The sequence below is a fragment of the Haliotis cracherodii genome, unplaced genomic scaffold (genome assembly GCF_022045235.1).
Source record: "Haliotis cracherodii isolate W230 unplaced genomic scaffold, xgHalCrac1.p SCAF_8, whole genome shotgun sequence".
In the NCBI taxonomy this organism is placed as follows: domain Eukaryota; kingdom Metazoa; phylum Mollusca; class Gastropoda; order Lepetellida; family Haliotidae; genus Haliotis; species Haliotis cracherodii.
The window spans coordinates 60,140,016-60,160,296 of record NW_027266341.1 but is presented as its reverse complement, the minus strand read 5'-3'; the positions used below and the strand labels follow the sequence as shown (position 1 = coordinate 60,160,296).

The window sequence follows — 20,281 nt, the reverse complement described above, 5'->3', positions numbered from 1 at the left end:
ATGTTGCACTGACATACAGTTCACATCTGCTCCACGCAACTTGGCCACAGGGTCGGTGGAAACAATTATCCCATTATCTGTTTGAAACGTCGTTTTCCTTTTTCTGCATTAATCCAGTAGAGGTCACAGTGGGGGCTACAATATCATTTTATTTATTGATTAAGAACATTGTTGGCCTCCGAAGTGCCATATGTTGGACAATGAAAGGCAGAAATCGTTATTCATAACGCGTCGCTCAAGTTGAATCAAGTCATTTTGTTACCATCCTCGACACGGGGTACGTTGTATCTATCACGAGCCCTTAACGAGCATACGTGCAATCCCACGTCTAAAAGTTGAACTCTTACATATACATGGTAGGGGCTTCCTCGTGCCAAATGCAAGCCCCGACCAGATATATACAACATCGACCTACCTCTGTGGTATACTCACAGATAGCTCTATGTACGTGCTGGATAAGGGTCAATCGTTTCCATATACCTGCCCCAACTCGGTGTAATGACAAATCAGCTTTAAACCGCTCGTCTCCCAGTGCTCACGTACAACAGGTTACGTGACAAGAGTGCGAGTTTTAAACTTGTTTGTGGTCACTCTCAGCTTTGTTTATAAGCACAGCGATTGACAAGATATAAATCGGATTACACAGCGGGTGACCCGAGGCGAGTATCAGCACATGTGTGGTACGGCTGACCGCTTCAGGAAATGTGAAGTTTTGTACGCAATCAACAGCCCATGTGAGTAGCAATTCTAGTTTAATGTCTCAAGCGATATTTATACACACAATTGCATTTAGATCTATACAAATGGCGTTTCGGAGTAAGTATGACATAAGTTAACGTATTTTTTAGAGGATACCTTTAATCTGATTCGTTATCAATACTGGGATACTGACTTTCGTTCTCTGTGTGGTTGTAATTATATGTTACATTGCACAAGTATAAAATCTGGTCATGATGTTTTCAGTTGTATATATTCTGTTGTATGTATAGCTATATCACAAGCCATGGTATATTTCACCTTCGTATTTCCCCTCAGTCAAGCAGTCGTTATCTGGTCTGACCTGACACGCCTTTATCTATGGAGGTAAACACTCTAACCCGGGGCTTACTCTTGACGTGTTCACACACTTCAGATCACTCCGAAATATGCCGAATGATTTTCGTAAAACGCCCGATTGGTCAACACGCATCTGATCTATAAATAGAAATATATCACATTTGGCCGGGTCGCGTGTATACAAAAACTGTGTCACACACTACCCGGACTGCGTATATATACTGTGTCACACACTACCCGGACTGCGTGTATATACTGTGTCACACACTACCCGGACTGCGTGTATATACTGTGTTACACACTACCCGGACTGCGTGTATATACTGTGTCACACACTGCCCGGACTGCGTGTATATACTGTGTCACACACTACCCGGACTGCGTGTATATACTGTGTCACACACTACCCGGACTGCGTGTATATACTGTGTCACACACTACCCGGACTGCGTGTATATACTGTGTTACACACTACCCGGACTGCGTGTATATACTGTGTCACGCACTACCCGGACTGCGTGTATATACTGTGTCACACACTACCCGGACTGCGTGTTTATACTGTGTCACGCACTACCCGGACTGTGTGTATATACTGTGTCACACACTACCCGAACTGCGTGTATATACTGTGTCACACACTACCCGGACTGCGTGTATATACTGTGTCACACACTACCCGGACTGCGTGTATATACTGTGTCACACACTACCCGGACTGCGTGTATATACTGTGTCACACACTACCCGGACTGCGTGTATATACTGTGTCACACACTACCCGGACTGCGTGTATATACTGTGTCACACACTACCCGGACTGCGTGTATATACTGTGTCACACACTACCCGGACTGCGTGTATATACTGTGTCACACACTGCTCGGACTGCGTGTATATACTGTGTCAAGCACTGCGTGTATATACTGTGTCACACACTGCCCGGACTGCGTGTATATACTGTGTTACACACTACCCGGACTGTGTGTATATACTGTGTCATGCACTGCGTGTATATACTGTGTCACACACTACCCGGACTGCGTGTATATACTGTGTCACGCACTATCCGGACCGCGTGTATATACTGTGTCACGCACTACCCGGACTGTGTGTATATACTGTGTCACACACTACCCGAACTGCGTGTGTATACTGTGTCTCGCACTACCCGGACTGTGTGTATATACTGTGTCAAACACTACCCGGACTGCGTGTATATACTGTGTCACACACTGCCCGGACTGTGTGTATATACTGTGTCACACACTGCGTGTATATACTGTTACACATTGCCCGGACTGTGTGTATATACTGTGTCACACACTACCCGGACTTCCGGAAACTAATAATAATAATAATAATATCCACTTTTTAATTAAATTCTGTCACCTTCTCAAATGCAGCTGACGCTGTAAATATTTAATATCTAATCCCGCCTCGGTGTGTCGGCACGCAGGTTGTGGAGAGACAGGTGGCGAGATCGTACATCGTACATCGTACATCCAAGCCCACCTCGATGTATTGCGTTGATACAGTGCCCTCGTATATGTCCGTGACCTCCACGATGAGTGAGTGAGTGAGTTGGGTTGGGTTTAACGCCGCTTTTAACATTATTCCAGTTATATCGCGGCGTGTCAGCTTCATGTGGGAGGAAAGCCCGAAGTGATGCAGGTCTCAGGCGTTTACCACTTCGGTGAAACCCACGAGCACGGGTATGGTGCTGACAAACCTAGAAACATAATTTGGGCGAACCGGGATTCGAACCCACAATCATAGGTTTCTGGCGTGTCCAAGGGACGCAACTCTGCACAGCGAATCGCGGCGCCTTAGACGACTGGGCTACCCGTGCCCCCACCTCGACGATGAATGGAGACAGTGGACTGCTTGTTTTACGTCACGTTTAAGATTATGACACTTATATAGCAACGTACATGGTACTGGTCCGGACTGATGCCAGTTGTACTTCACTAGCATACAGAGATACCATGCCACAGCTTACCATGGATACAGACCCAGTATATCCGCCTAATACTGAGCCATGCAGGGTAACAAGGAGTACCATGTTTTAACGTCTTTTGGTCGGAGATCGAACAACCTACCTTCCGCACACAAAGTGTTAACTCTGACAGTTTAGGTTCGAATCCCGGACGGGACTCAATCCAAAAAGTACGAGAATCTTGACAGTTGGTTTGAAGTCACTGTACGGGATAAGTAGTGGAGATAACTTCAAATGCTCAGTTTGCTAAATATCACAACTGTCAGTCGCTTTGTAACCTCAAGAAGAACATCCCGCGAGTTATCGGCGGTAGACAACCACACGTAACGGCCGTTGTTGACTTGACGCGCTTCACGTTGAGCGGCATGCAGTCCGATATTTTCTTTGTAATGTTGTCATTTTGGAAATTTGATCATAACTTTTTGCTTTTTATGAACTTCAAAACTTAATATCTGATAGGTTTGATTAAATATAAACAAAAACAATCTAAGTCGTGACATCATCGACTAGATGAAACGGACACAAACATGACAAGGGATGTAAACACACACCCCTACATGCACCGCAATGCCGGAATTCCATAACATCCAATTTTTAACAGTTAACTTAATTTTTCTAAATAAAAATGCATAGATTTATCAATACACAATGCCTTTAGAAAGTGGTCAAATGTACCCCTGGCAGTGTGGGTTCGAAACCCGGACGGAACTCAACCCCCAAAAGTTCGAGAATCTGTACTTTAAGTGTTCTCTAAAGTAAAACATTAATTACATTTGACCACTTTCCAAATGGCATTGTGTATTCATAGCTTTCGGCCATGAGAGCTGAGCCAATCTACTCTTGTCAGAGGGGTACACAAAGCACGCGATCCAGACTTCCAGTTGTCAGACTTTCATTTTTGTGGAAGCCTCGGTGGCTGAGTAGGTCAGATCGCTGACTTTGTAATGCTGGCGATTAGGTCCCTCACTCTGGCAGTGTGGGTTCGAATCCCGACGGGACTCAACCCAAAAAAGTACGAGATTCTGTACTTTACTAAGAAAGTGTTCTCCCAAATATAACATTAGTTACATAGATTTATCACTCTTTAAAAAAATCTACTATTTGACGAGTTCGTAAATGGTTTCGTAAGATAAACTCGAAGTTTTTCGAAAATTCGGATAGCGAGGGGATGACGATTTTTTCGGGGTCCATGCTGAGAATTTGAAAGAAGTGGACAATTTGGACACTGAAGGCACAGGAGAAGACAGAAGAGGACCCTCAGTCGGAGCGATCGAAACACCGTGGTTTTGAGATTTTGTCGACCGATCGGGGCCTAGAACTATTGGTGAAAATGTTAGCAATGCCCTCTAAGCCTTTACCAGTGATGAAGTGTTTGATTTTCTTGTCACTGAAACCAACAGGTGTGCGGCTCAGTTTATAGCTGATAAGATGGACACGTTGAAAGTACATTCACGTGTGAATAATTGGAAAACTGTTGACACCTCCGAAATGAGGGCTTTCATTTCTATCGTGTTAGGGATGGGCCTGTCAAAAGACCATCTTGTGAATCCTACTGGTCAAGTGACCCACTAATTGAAAGTAAAGGGTTTAAATCTATCATGTCCGGGGATAGATTTATACCGATTCTGACGTGGTTTTTTTTCATTTAAATGGCAATGCCAAAGACTTGCCCAAAGAGGATCCAAGACATGACAAATTATTTAAAATGAAACGTCTGATGACAATTCTTGCATCAGGATGTTGACGAGAGTATTATTGTATACAACGGTCGAACTGGGTTTGCTGCAATATATGCCAAATAAACCACAGAATTGGGGTCTGGCAGACAGGAGGGCCGGGTACATGTGGAACTGGCAGGTTTATACAGGGGGCAGGGGGCAGGGAGGCAGCAAGGTTTGACGTATGAAGTTGTTACATCATTGTGTGAAACACTGTACATCTTCCCGAGGCAAGAGAGTTAACTGACTTTAAAAGTCCAGTTTCCACCCTTGCCGAACTAGGCTGGAATTCCTGGGCTCGATCGTAGCGCCACCAATGGCTATTACGAGTTATGTCCTTTCTATGCCTCTCCTATTGGCCAATCAGATTCAACCTCTCGTATCACTTGCATTTGCTTCAAACAAAACGGTGGCGCCCAGTCAAGACGACCTGATCGATAATCCAGATCTATATTGTGATATTGTCTTACATCGCGAAGTGCATCAAATCACATGAGCACCTTGATTAAAAACATGAAAAGATTTAGAAAATATCTGTTGACAACGAGTTAGCGGTGCACATACTTTGCAAATCCTGCAATCGAGCGAAATCTGCATGACACTTTACGAACCGGATTTCGATTTCGGTGCGCGATTTTGATTGGACTATGCATAGACTCGTTAGTCCAGCCAAAATGTAACTCCATAATACCAGCCTAGTTCGGCAAGGGTGGAAACTGGACTTTTTTAGTCAGTTAACTCACTTGCCTCGAGAAGATGACTACTGTATGGTAAGGGTTACCATTTGACCATGGAATGTTTTTTACTTCGCCCACTTTTTTTTCAGGTTCTATCAGACAAGCGGCAATGAAATATTCTTGTACATCACATGGTCTGATAAAAGGAAAGAAAACCTCTTGACCAGTGTTTACAATGGCTCTTGGTTTTTTTGAAAGAGTAAGATCTAGGTCTTCACCAAACTGCATCAGGGAAGTAAGTCCAAAGCAGTTCAGTACAGTCACACATGGGAGGCGTGGACCTGGGCCCCGTTGCACAAAGCGATCTTAGCACTAAGGTGATCTAAGGTGATCGGAACTCCAGTACTTTAACAGAGGCTTCCGATCATCGTAGCACTAAGATCCCTTAGTAGAACGGGGTCCTGGCAGACAAACAGCTGCAGTATTATATCGTGCTCTGCAGGTGTTGTAAGTCATGGAAAAGGGTATTTTTGTACCTCATGGAACTTTCTTTCATTAATGCACTTGTCATTTTCAAAGCTGCAAACCGAGGTGAGAGGGTCAATTCTGAGAAAGTCAGATTGGTCGTTGCAACAAAATTCCCTGAGGGATACGAGCGACTTAAATGTGGAAAACCTGGGCGTCCCGCAGCCATCCTGGAACGTCCTGCGGCCACCCTGGAGCGACCTGTAGCGACCCTGGAGCGTCTTGCAGCCACCCTGGAGCGTCCTGCAGCCACCCTGGAACGTCCTGCAGCCATCCTGGAGCGTTCTGCAGCCATCCTGGAACGTCCTGTAGCGACCCTGGAGCGTCTTGCAGCCACCCTGGAGCGTCTTGCAGCCACCCTGGAGCGTCCTGCAGCCACCCTGGAGCGTCCTGCAGCCACCCTGGAGCGTCTTGCAGCCACCCTGGAACGTCCTGCAGCAATCCTAGAACGTCCTGCAGCCACCCTGGAGCGTCCTGCAGCCACCCTGGAACGTCCTGCAGCCACCCTGGAACGTCCTGCAGCCATCCTGGAACGTTCTGCAGCCACCCTGGAGCGTCCTGCAGCCACCCTGGAACGTCCTGCAGCCACCCTGGAACGTCCTGCAGCCACCCTGGAACGTCCTGCAGCCACCCTGGAGCGTCCTGCAGCCACCCTGGAACGTCCTGCAGCCACCCTCGAACGTCCTGCAGCCATCTTGGAACGTTCTGCAGCCACCCTGGAGCGTCCTGCAGCCACCCTGGAACGTCCTGCAGCCACCCTGGAACGTCCTGCAGCCACCCTGGAGCGTCCTGCAGCCACCCTGGAACGTCCTGCAGCCACCCTGGAGCGTCCTGCAGCCACCCTGGAACGTCCTGCAGCCACCCTGGAACGTTCTGCAGCCACCCTGGAGCGTCCTGCAGCCACCCTGGAGCGTCCAGACAAATATACACCCTGGAACGTCCTGCAGCCATCCTGGAACATTCTGCAGCCACCCTGGAACGTCCTGCAGCCACCCCGGGGCGTCCTGCAGCAATACTGGAGCCTCCTGCAGCAATCCTGGAACGTCCTGCAGCCACCCTGGAACGTCCTGCAGCCACCCCGGGGCGTCCTGCAGCCACCCTGGAGCGTCCTGCAGCCGCCAGGAACGTCCTGCAGCCACCCAGGAACGTCCTGCAGCCACCCTGGAACGTCCTGCAGCCACCATGGAGCGTTCTGCAGCCACCCTGGAGCGTCCTGCAGCCATCCTGGAACGTCCTGCAGCCACCCTGGAGCGTCCTGCAGCCACCCTGGAACGTCCTGCAGCCATCCCTGAACGTCCTGCAGCCACCCTGGAGCGTCCTGCAGCCACCCTGGAGCGTCCTGCAGCCACCCTGGAACGTTCTGCAGCCACCCTGGAACGTCCTGCAGCCACCCTGGAACGTCATGCAGCCATCCTTGAGCGTCCAGGAGCCAAGCTGCCGAAACGCGGTCACGCATCCAAGGACTCACCTAGTTTTTGACCTGTGACCTGTGTGCTGTGCATATGACAACGTGCAATTGCGAATATCTTATCGCATTCAGGAATGCATGAACGCCACTTCGAAACAACAAATTTGTCACGCTCATTTTCGCGCCCCTGTTGTGGAGGGTGGTCATTGCCTATAGGCGATAGCTGTAGACGCATTGCGTTAGACACAATTATTATAGTAAAAACAAGTCATCAGCCTACCCCACACTTACAAGAATAATATCGTTATTTCAACTTAAAACAAAAGGGTGATCTTTAAATCAACAAAACTTCAAATGAAGATACTGGGAAACTTGCCTGTTGCATGTTGACATATAGCTTCGGATATCTACTACGGTTTCCGTGTCACGGGAGCATACGAGGTCAAACCGGTATAATAATATGCCACTTAAATAGTCATAGTCACATTATTTCTAATGAGTGTATATTAATTATATCATGTAGTGATCTGTGTTTTTAGTGGGTGTGACAGACGAAATATTTCCATATTATTGACATATTTTTCAACGAATGATATCAGCTTTTAAATCTAAGATATTGGAGATATGAGAATTGCAATCAGCACAAATTTAACAATTTAAACAGGTTCCCAATATGAAACGCATTCACATTCAATAACGTGATTCATGTAAGTTCATGAAAATATACATGTTTTAACCTCTGTATGTTTGAAAATGTCAGGATATTTGTTTCATGATAATGTGTATTTTTTATCCGGAAAAAACGTGCGAAATATTGCTTCATTCAGCCTGTGTTTAATGAAGCATCGACTGTTCCAAATCACCCACCCTCTTTACAGCGCCTTTGTGCCACACTTAATCCAGGGCTAAGAAATGTGGAAACAATTCAGCAGGCTTAACCAATCCAGCATCACATATCCTAAACTGATGCAGGTGATACATCATTATCACTTCAGTGAAACCCACGATCACGATCACGATTTCGACCCACTGTCAGCGGATCCTGGCACAACTAATCAACGCAACTCTGTCAACGCTTGTGCTATACCAGCCTCGTGTCGATTTGCAAAAATCGATTGTAAATATCTTGGTTAGCAGCAGGGAATGATTAACCCCAGCAAGGTCAAATAATACCACATGCAATATTAATAAAATCGCCCATATTCGTTAATTTGATATGGGAAAGACCCGCGATGATCCGGTGAGAATAGGTCTTCAGCAACCCATGCGGTAAAAGGCATCTGCTTGTCGTAAGAGGCGAATAACAGGGTCGGGTGGCCAGGCTTGCCGTCTTGGTTGATGCACGGCATTATATCCAAATTGCGTGGATCGATGCTCATGATGTCAACCACTGGATTGACTGGTCCATACTCGATTATTTACAGACCGCTGGAGTAGTGCTGAGTGCGGCGTTAAACAACAAACAAGCAAGGGTAACGTTCTTTTACAATGCGTTTAGGTTTAATTTGATACAAATATGCGATCGATTGGTCTCATCAATGCTTCGCTTCCCCATTTTGCGAAGTCCGATATTGTTATTCTTGTTGCGTGTTCAAACAACTACGAGCCAGCTCTCTATTTCTTCCTGCGAGACCATGTCACTGACTACCCTCAACACGCATGGTCTCACTTGAACAAGACCGAAATGACATACAAAGAGACAAAGACTCAATACTCGTCTTATTTGAGAGACAGACTTCACTCGCAAACATATGAACCGACCACGCATGCTTGTTTCGTTATAGGAGGAGACACAAACTCGACAGCAGGGCCTTTCCCTTTGACGCAGAATAGCGAATCCTCAGCGACCGTGTTTGGAGTTGCAAAGCGGCGGGGTGGAAGGGTGCATGCCTTGTCCCCTCAAGCGCCGCCCGAAGGGACGGCATGGGGCTGTGGAGCAGCAAGGAGGGGCTGTTACATGAAGCTACCCGGGGTGGAGTTACGGAGACTGTTACTCGTCTACTGGATGCAGGCGTGTCAGTAAGTAGAGCATGTTGCCAATCAATACAACTCGACATCACCATGCACGAGTCGTTACACGCCACGAATGTAGCATGTTTCATGGTAAAGTTGTTTATTTATACACATTTTGTTATCTGTAATATAACTTAAAAACACCGTTGATAAACACACGGAACAGGAAAATATCATAGACAAGAAAAATTACATGTATGATCCATTTTTGTACCTTTCAAATGAAAGCTTCCTTATTGTGATATTTCTAAAGGTGTGAAATACAATTACATTTACAAATTTCCAACACTTTGTAAATGTATGTTGCCATGCAACGGCTTGGTGTTTATCGTTAATCGGGATTATATCGTGTATGAATATATTTCCAGTTTACATGGGAGATCCGGGTAGAATAGGTTTTCAGCAACCCATGCTTGCCATAAATGACGATTATGCTTGTGGAAAGAGGCGACTAACGGGATCGGGTGGTTCAGGCTCGCTGACTTGGTTGATGCATGCCATCTTATCCCAAACGATGTATCCCGTGGAACGATGCTCGTGACATCAATCACAGGATTGTCTGGTCCAGACTCGACTATTTACAGACCGCCGTCATATAGCTGGAATATTGCTGAGTGCGGCGTTAAACAACAACAAACAACAAACAAACAAATCAACAACACTCAACTTAAATTCTGCTGATCTACGGGCACAAAATCAACTACGACAGGGAGTTTTTTCAAGTGTGTTTTAAATAAACCATATTGTCAAACCTCTGACATGATGATGAAATATTCACCACACGCTTGGAAGATAAAGCAGGTATATCTGGGTTCACGGAGAGGTGATAATAGATACATAGAGGTTATCACGCGAGTGTTTTTGAGGATGGTAAATCTCCTGTATTAGATATAAACATTGTATTTCGCGACTACGCACCCCACCGCCTCCTCTAGTCCCGACAATGGTATATATGGTATATGATTTGTAAGTATACCTGAAAGTCTGGCGATGTTACTACAAATCTATGAAAACCTGTTTGACTACTCCATTCTGTGAGTCTGCTGTTCGATAGTCATAGATGTCGGATTGAGAGTTTGTGAAATATATGATCATGAACATTGTTCAGAGTTATTGTGCGTGTCTGTGCCTGCTTGTCCGGGTGGAGTGCTCGGCGATCTGAGCAATGCATATGTATACATTACTTGATGAAACATGAGCAGGGTTGCTGGTATTCTGATACGAGTGGTCCCTGATGAGATGGGTGTGAGGTGACAGACAGTTTTCAGTTGGGTTTAAGGCATAACGGTGAGGGATGATTTGAGTTGAGCTTTAAAGTTTATTGGGTCTTGGGTTTATTTTTGTAATTGAGGAGGTGTGTGTGTGTGTGTGTGTGTGTGTGTGTGTGTGTGGTGTTTAGTATGTGGTTAGTCGGCTGGATCAACGCTTGTCTACTGGGTATTGCATGTGTTGATAGTGATATACTATAATTCCATTCTTACCATACGAGAGGGAGGTAGGCTCTGTTATTGCGCACTCACTCCATAATATCTCAACAATACTACCAACTACTTTGATCGAACCATGCTTCAGTCGTTTGTTTGTGAGAAGCCATTTCGCTTTTGTAAGTCGGTAACAGCAGAGTGTCTTGATCACTGCATAATGCATTTCGCAACATGTACTGTGGAAATCGACACAAGCTGTCATATAATAATACCGATCTGTTGATTTCGGAGCTATATTGCCAGACGACTGACACATTACACAATAAACGGCTTTAGCGAGTTGCAAATATTACTGTTTGTTGAGTGGATAGAATGTACTCACAGACTGAGGGGTGGTAGGGTAGCCTACTAGTTAGAGCGTTCACCGGTTCGTCACGCTCAAGCGCTTGGGGTCGGTTTCCGCACTGTTAAGCCCATTATTATTGTCGCCCTAGTGATATTGCTGGAATATTGATAAAACTAGGACAGACCCCAACTCACCCACCTTTTTCAGATTGGATTAAAATACATCAAATATTTTGTTAAAAATCAATATATATTATATACAAACTTACATCTTGTGGTTCACAGCATTGTCAGTGATGAATCATGAGTATTTACTTGCTTCGTGTTGCCCGTGGCTCTAATATCAGTGACTGGATTGTCTGGTCAGACTGGACAAACATTATAGTATGTCTTATTAATTGTCTGGTTTGTTTCCAGACCTCTTCCCAGGGCAGGAGTTCTGCTCTGTGGCATCAGGCAACAAAAACTTACTGTTTTATGCAGATTGTGTGAATGGCGGGTACTACCGGTAGGGCAGGGCATGCCTTCGCTTTTCACGATCGCCAGGTGTCATCACTGATTTTCACAGCTATTTTGCCATTTACGTCAAATGGGGTTTCGGCGGATATGCAGAGCTCCAGATAAGCTTTTGGTGTTGTGGGTATTTTACCCATGCATTTTAAAATCATTGGGTATCAGTAATTCTATCTGCGTATTCAAATTTCTGTTACCTACTAGTTTTTACATATGTGGGTATTTAAGTTAAATATTTAAAAACACTATTCATCTAGTCCCTGCAAACTGGAGTCGTGTGGGTTCGAGAGCTTTATAGGACTCAAAAATACCACGATACTTCCACAAGAAAGTGTGATGGCAAATTATCATGATCTGACTGTCATCGTGGAGTTTGGCAAGGTTGACGGAATGCCAACTTATAATTTCAAAATAAGTTGCTCATTTGCTAATCGAATACGCAGGGTTACTTCACAATATTTTGATGATACGCACAAGTTTTATTTTTGTAGCGTATCTGTAATGTTCGTTGCGTATTTGATACGCTTTGATTATAATTTACTGCGTATTTCTGAATTTCTGATGCGTATTTTACGCAGATACGCAGCTTATCAGGAGCTCTGATATGTCCGATTGGTTAATCTCTTGCATTGATATTGCATACGACATACATACATACATACATACATACATACATACATACATACATACATACATACATACACACATACATACATACATGTTGTTTGTTTCATTAACTGACAGAGCAAAGCTCGAATCTCCTCTAAAAGATAACCATCTCTGTATTTCCTTTGAAATTTAATACCTATTGAGTCCTGAATACCTGAACTGCCAGAACGTGACCTCCAACTTTACATCGGGGGTCGATGTTTGTTTGCGGGGTAATTTGTAACCAGGTTTCAACGGAAAGGCCAGCACGAAAAACCCTAATCTTCAGTGATAGTTGGTTCGACTCCTAGACTCGCCCAGATCAGCACCATTCCCGTCCTCGTAACTTTCACCAAGGTGGTAAACGTTCACTTGCTCCTCTGCGGGAGTCGCTCGTTTGTTACACCGATTTGACACGCTCTCGTGTAGCTCAAATATTCCAGCAATATCACTGCGGGGGACACTAGAAATGGGCTTAACACATTTTACCCATGTCGGGAATCGAACCCGGATCTTCGGCGTGACGAGCGAACGCTTTAACCACTAGGCTACCTGACCGCCCCTGTAGCTCAAAAGCCCTTCACATCTACGGTAATATTAATTTACTCAACGCGGGAAGACACTCTGGTATTATCGTTAGTATTATTAAGTGTGTATAATGATACGTGAACTACACTAAATATTCGTATTTACCGCCTTTCGGGTAAATATATTTCTATTAGTAAAAGGACTTCGTGTATGATGAGACCTCTCTCCACCTCATCTCATTGTCATCCATACAGTGAAGTGATTTTTGTGGCTCTTCGCTGTAAACATTTTTTTTTATTCTTAAGTGTGAACGACTGAAGTTTCAGAGTTTAGAAAAGTGTTATTTTTCATAGCAGTGACAGAAAAGTGATATTTTTTCATGGCAGTGACAGAAAAGTGAAATTTTCTTAGCAGTGACAGAAAAGTGATATTTTCACTGCATTGAAAATAACACATTGCCGGAACTACCGGTAACGCAGTGGTTGATACTGGGACCCACGCCCATGGTACAGTGACACACGATACATGGACCCACGGTACACGGTACAGTGACACACGGTACAGTGACACACGGTACACGGTACAGTGACACACAGTCACCAAGGTCACTCGTCGTTACACGTTGTTATTTTGACTTTCAGAGGAACACTTGACATGCCTTTGTATGTGTTTGTGATGGGTGCCATCGGTTGGGTAGGATACGCTCACCTTTTCGCAAACACCTAATATCATCACTATGTAGTAGTAGACACATTCTTGTGATGTCGGAATCATGCACTGAGTCTTAGTAGCATCTTCTCGAGGAATGGAGCTAACTAACTATAAAAGTCCAGTTTCCACCCTTGCCGAACTAGGCTGGAATTATGGCGTTATATTTTGGCTGGACTAACGTGTCTATGCATTGTCCAATAAAACATCGCGTAATAAGATCGACATGTAGTACGTAAACTGCCGAGCAGATTTCGTTCGATTGCAGGATTTTCGAAACATGTGTACCAACAACTTAGCCTCAACAGACATTTTCCAAATCTTTTCACGTTTTTTCATCTAGGTGCTGAGGTGATTTGATATACTTCGCGAGTTAAGACCCGTTTTATTACAATATATACTCAACAACAAAAGTTCCTGTGACATCAATATTTTTGGTAAAGTTTGGTTTTCAATATTGTGGTACATGTATGGAATCAAGTCACAAAAACGCAACTGCTACAGAAAAGCATGCATTCCATGCAAAAGTTGACTTTTATGCAAGCCCCATGCATTTCACTACCCAAGAATGGGTATAAAAACATGTGCGTTGACTGGATTCCATATGCATTGTTTAGCATCGTGCTGACAACAACCACTCAGAAAAACAACAAAATTACGCAATTATTCAACATTATGAAATGCCACGCCTGTCCGAAAATGAGCGTCTGCGAGCCATTGGTATGCTTGAAGCAGGATCGAGTCAACGTGATGTTGCAAGACAATTTGACGCCCACAGAAACACCATTTGGTCTTTATGGCAATGTTGGCAACAGACGAATGCAGTCAGAGACCATCCTCGGAGTGGCAGGCCACGCGTAACCAATAATCGACAAGACAACTGGATTCGAACAACACACCTACGAAATCGATTCCAGCCAGCAACAGTGACTGCAAGAAGCATCCCTGGCCTTCGACGAATTTCTTCACAAACCGTACGTCGTCTCCTAAGATGTGTAGAGATTGTCGCCAGAAGACCCGCCAGTGGTCTACAGTGGAGCAGACAGCGTCTACGCTGGACGGTCATGCAGTGGGGACAAGTTCTATTCACTGACTAGTCTCGTTTTGACCTCAGCCACAGCAATGGACGGATTCGACTGTACCGACGTCGAGGTGGACGTTACGTCAATCATTGTGTCATGGAAGAAGATCGGTTCGGGGGTGGCAGCGTTATGGTATGGATTTGGATTACAGCAAAACAGAGGACCCGTTTGATAGTGGTAGAGGGAAATCTCAATGGACAGCGCTACCGCGACGAGATCATCGTCCCTGTTGTTCTACCGTTTTTGCGTCGTCATGGCCCAGGCATTTCCTTTCAACATGACAACGGCCGGCCTCATAGTGCTCGACTTGTTCAGGATTCTCTTCAACAAAACAACGTGAATGAAACCCCCTTGCCGGCTCGCTCCCCCGATCTCTGACCAATCGAGCACATGTGGGATGAGATGGAATGGCGCCTTCAACGCCAACCACGTATTCCACAGACACTCCAGGAACTTCGAAACATGCTCCAGCAGATATTGACAGATATCCCACAGGACTTTGTGCGACGCCTGGTCCATTCCATGAGACGAAGATGTGTTGCTTGCATCGCGGCCAGAGGTGGACACACACGCTATTTGTAAATTGACAATTTGGCACGTTCATGTTTTTTTTATGAAATCACGCATTTTCTGAAGTCAGTATGGCAAATTAAACCATTTGAACACTTACAGGAGTCTTTTATCTGTTGTAAACCGAAATTGTTTCAGATATGGTAAAAAACATAACTTTACATTAAATCTTATTCAATGTCACAGGAAATTTTGTTGTTCAGTATTGATCTTGACATAGAAGGGACATAACACTGGTGGTGCTACGATCGAGTCCAAAATTCCAGCCTTGTTCGGCAAGAGTGGAAACTGGACAGAGTCAGGTAACTCCCTTGCCTCGGGAAGATGTCTTAGTGGAGGCTTCTTATGATTATTGGAAAGGTTTTTTATGACCATTTACTCTTCATTACTCATTAATCGCGCGTCAGATGGTCAAGTGGTTAAGGCGTTCGCTTGTCACGAAGACCAAGGTTGGATTTCTTAGATAGGGAAATCATGAGTGTTCATTCTGGTGTCTTTCTTTCGCTAACTCTTTCATCAACCTAAGTTAATGTCTACCACAAACTTTCTTTCAGAAAAAACACATTCATTTATTTTCCGGAAAAGGTAATCCAGATCATTTTGACAATTTAACTTTTGTTCTCTAACACAGTAAACAATATGTGTTTGATGTCCATCGTTGCCCGTGGTACACGTGCAGGCGTGGCGCAGTGACTAATTTTAGACAGACGGAAGTGGCAGTGTAAACACGTGCTTGTGTGTCTGCGACACTGAACCCAGCTCAGTGCAAGTTTACATTATTTTAGTGAATCATTTTAGAAAGAGAAAAACGCCACATGAGTTTTTCTTATATGAGGTAATTAAATTGAGTCATAAAACAGTTTATGGGCCGTGTTATCATCACACACATATATGCTTTATATTGAATACCGTTGACTCTGTTGGTTTTGTTAACCCAGCACTGTTAAGACAACCCTGTTTTAGCACCGATGCGAGGTTATGGCTCCCGACATTCGCTATTTACCCACATGTTAATGATTTCAGCCCGAAAAGCATTTCCGATTAACACCAGCAACCGCGGTCCCGGCCATGGGCGATCACAGTCTCCAAACAACACAATAGAACGCGGTTAACCCTTGGCAGCACGGGCGGTGGCGGAAATTAGTCATAGGGAAGTCACGACTCATTGAGGGTTAGGCTAAGTTCACTGAGCATTTGTTGGATGCCGGGCCAACCATAAAGGTCAGTGTATGATGTCCATATGACGTTGGCAGTCTATAGGTATGGTGAACACATGTCATCAGTCCTCATAGCCGTATGAGTTTGGTGATGGGATAGTGCTTTAAGACGTGCGAGACATCAGTAGTGGCGCTAACGATATCTTACGCAGGCATACCTAGATTACCTCATTAAGGTAAGTGTTGTCACACATATCAGTTACCACAGCAACAAGAAACTAGTGGTGTACGTTGCAAGTCACGAACTGATTATTTGTATGGTTAGGCAAGGCTGACAAAGTTTCGATTTGTGACCGGCATATATGTTTCGTTGACTCTAAGTTGAGGGTTATTTTTTAAAATATTGTAGTTAACAATGAATTACATTAAAACACTTCCTATTCATACCATCTTCGTCAATGTGTAATGACTGGCTTCTCGAAAGCCACTTGTAAATTTCAATAGTCGTGCATCGCTTGATAACTGTCATAGCAGGGAATGTGATCGTGGTGTTTGATGTTTAACGTGATTGACATCATGGGCATCGATCTACGCAATTGGGATACGATGACATGCATCAACCAAGTCAGTTGGTTTGTTTGTTTGTTGTTTAACGCCGCACTCAGCAATTTTACAGCTATATGGCGTCGGTCTGTAAATAATCCAGTCTGGACCAGAAAATCCAGTGATTAATATCATGAGCATCGATCCACGCAATTGGGATCGATGACATGAATCAACCAAGTCAGCGAGCCTGACCACCCGACCCCGTTAGTCGCCTTTTGCGACAAGCATTGTCACCTTTTGCGGCAAGCATGGGTTGCTAAAGACCTATTCTAACCCGGAATCTTCACGGATCCAACCAAGTCAGCGAGCCTGACTATCCGATAACGTTAGTGGCCGCTTACAAGCATGGGTTGCAGAATATTTTTAAATCGATTTATTCATGTAGATCTTATAAACACAATTATGTTGGCTAATTATTCCAGTTGTGAGTGATAATTGTTGGCGATAATACGATACTTAACTGAAATACGATCTTGTTAATTGCCAATACAGTTAGAGCTTGTGCGGAAGTATTACAACAAATACCCAGAGAATGAAAGGAAATGTCAGAAGTTATTGGCTATGAATGTGCTCATCAACATGCATGTATTCAATATTAATCCCCCTTGGGTACGTGTGTGTGCTAGGACGAGACTGTCGTTACTGCCAAGGCGATAATTACATAACCGCTGTGGAATGTGGTGTTATTATTGCAGAGGTATTAGCGGGCGTGACTTCAGGATAGACTAATCATGTTGGAGTTTGAGAACCACTTTGGTCGAACGAGTTAGAAAACAATCTAGCATCCGAATTAAGGAGATTGCAAATACATATTACATCTTGTTTGTTTGTTGTTAAACGCCGCACCCAACAATATTCCATCTATATGACGGCGGCCTGTAAATAATCGAGTCTGGACAAGACAATACAGTGATTGATATCATGAGCATCGATCCACGCAGTTGGGATCAAGCATCAACCAAGTCAGCGAGCCTGACCACCCGATCCCGTTAGTCGCCTCTTACGTCAAGCATTGTCGCTTCTTATGGCAAGCATGGTTTGCTGAAGACCTATTCTAACTGGGATCTTCACGGGTCCACCTCTTTTTAAATTATGCTGGACCGGCCCTGTGTATGGCAGTGGTTTCAAGCTCTCTTTTGAGTCATGGTTGGATGCGTCCGACAGCGACATTGATTTGTATGGTACTGACGCCATTACTCCCGTTCCTGGGCAAAATAAGACACCGGCGCATTATTTAGTAAGACGAAGGTGTGGATCAGTTGGCTCCTTGTGTGTCGCCGTACTCTGACGACGATGCGCACAGTTGTCGTGCTTCTAACCACTGGTGCGCATGATCCAGACTTGATAACGTACAGGGCGTCCGTGATATAAGACACTGTGAATACTTGTTTGCATTCGACGCGATAGCTGGATCTTAAATCGATAACGCGACAAAAAATGCCTGCGTTTCGAGTGATTTCTCCGATGTAAACCGTGTTCTGGTTAGTATATGATTTCTCTATTAAGTTTGCAAAATGACCTGTAGTCCAGGTCACTTGTCATGATGCACGTTCACAAAGGCCAGTGTATTCCCAACTCAGAATTAACTGCAAGAACAATGCAATGAAGCTGGTAGGCAGTTTAATCACGAGCCGACAGGTTGCAGCACTCAAAAGGCGGGACCTTCCGCACGTGGTGCACGAGCTTTACGTGATGATACTTTCTATAAATAGCTGGGCAGAAATAAGCGCACACGTTTCTCTTGTCATGAGAAGGTACATAATATTTGCAAGGAACTTACTATGTTACGCCTTTGTTGAAGAATGGATATTCCGAACACGAATTCACGCTGTGATTAAAAAACACAAATTTGTATCAATAACCGAAGCAGATGTGCCGGGATGACACTACAGATGACTGCTGTCAGTCAACTTCATGAAGGCTGTCGCGTGTGTGATATTGACTTGAAAAATCAATTTAACACACTGGCCAAATCGATATATGTTGGGGTTTATTCAGCATAGTGAGTATGGCCCTTTTTAGCAATACTCCACCAACATCACGGTGGGGGACACCAGAAATGGGCTTCACACATCGTACCCATGCCGGGGAATCGAACCCGGATCTTGGGCGTGACGAGCAAACGCTTAAACCACTAGGCTATCCCTTCGCCCCTTTATTCAACGAGAGTCAAAGCGACAAAACCATTTCAATTATCAAACGAAACCCAAAAGCGTTCATTGTACGATTCCGGCTACATCATAAGCGTGTATTTACGAATGAAATATTTATAATACCAGGCGTTCGTGAAAAGATGGACGCATCCTGTCCCACCGGTGGCACCCGTCACAGACACGTGGTAATTGACAATCGTGGGGTACAGTGTGACAATACTTGAGGGTACTATTTAGAAAGTGGGTGAGAGAGTAATATTTCAGCTCTCACATTTGCCATTAGTTCCGACCCGTGAAGATCCGGGGTAGAATAGATCTTCAGCAACCCATGCTTGCCGTAAAAGGCGACTAACGGGATCGGATGGTCAGGCTCGCTGACTTGGTTGATGCATGTCATCGATCCCAATTGCGTGGATCGAGGGATTCGAGGCTTATGATATTAGTCACTGGATTGTCTGGTCCAGACTATTATTTACAGACCGCCGTCATAAGGCTGGAACATTGCTGAGTGCGGCGTTAAACAACAAACCAACGAACCAAGCCATTAGTGCCATTAAACACATTATGTTGTCGTTTGTTGTTTAACGCCGCTCTCAGCAATAGTCCAGCTATATGACGGCGGACCCGTGAAGAATAGGGTAGAATAGGTCTTCAGCAACACATCCTTGCCGTAAAAGGCGACTATGCTTGTCGTGAAAGGCGACTTACTGGATCGGGTGGTCAGGCTCGCCGTCATGTAGTTTTGTTTTTGTTTGGTTTGTTGTTTTACGCCACACACACAAATATTCCAGCTATGTGACGGTGATCTGTAAATAATAGAATCTGGACCACGAAAGCCAGTGATTGACATCATGAACATCGATCCACGCAATTAGGATCGATGACATGCATCCACCAAATCAGCGAGCCTGACCACCCGATCCCGTTAGTCCCTTACGACAAGCATGGTCGCCTCTTACGACAAACATAGGCAGCTTATGTGGTAGATCGTGTTTATGAATGATGTGTTTAAACACGTGCTACATATGACGATGTTGAAGTCCAATGTGGAACTGTCAACATGTTTCCTAATCCCAGAAACCTATACGCTTGTGAATACCTGTTAACATCGCTATGGGCGTGACCCACCAAGTTGCAATGGCTGTGGTAGT

At 44.7% G+C, this 20,281-nt stretch overlaps 1 protein-coding gene and 1 pseudogene across 3 annotated transcripts in view; both read left to right on the top strand.

Annotated features, from left to right (window-relative positions):
- The first annotated feature begins 544 nt into the window (after positions 1 to 544).
- LOC139449796 (serine/threonine-protein phosphatase 6 regulatory ankyrin repeat subunit B-like) overlaps positions 545 to 20,281 on the top strand; it is a 39,367-nt gene continuing 19,630 nt past the window's right edge. For 2 of the 3 annotated variants that reach the window (XM_071231328.1, XM_071231327.1), the window contains exons 1-2: positions 545 to 734; positions 9,168 to 9,402. In XM_071231328.1, coding sequence (XP_071087429.1) covers positions 9,307 to 9,402 — 96 coding nt within the window. In that variant the 5' untranslated portion in view covers positions 545 to 734; positions 9,168 to 9,306. Of the gene's footprint in view, positions 735 to 9,167; positions 9,403 to 16,488; positions 16,608 to 20,281 lie in introns of those variants that run through there. The other variant, XM_071231329.1, reaches the window with a different exon arrangement.
- On the top strand, positions 5,990 to 7,454 carry LOC139451114 (flagellar attachment zone protein 1-like; annotated as a pseudogene).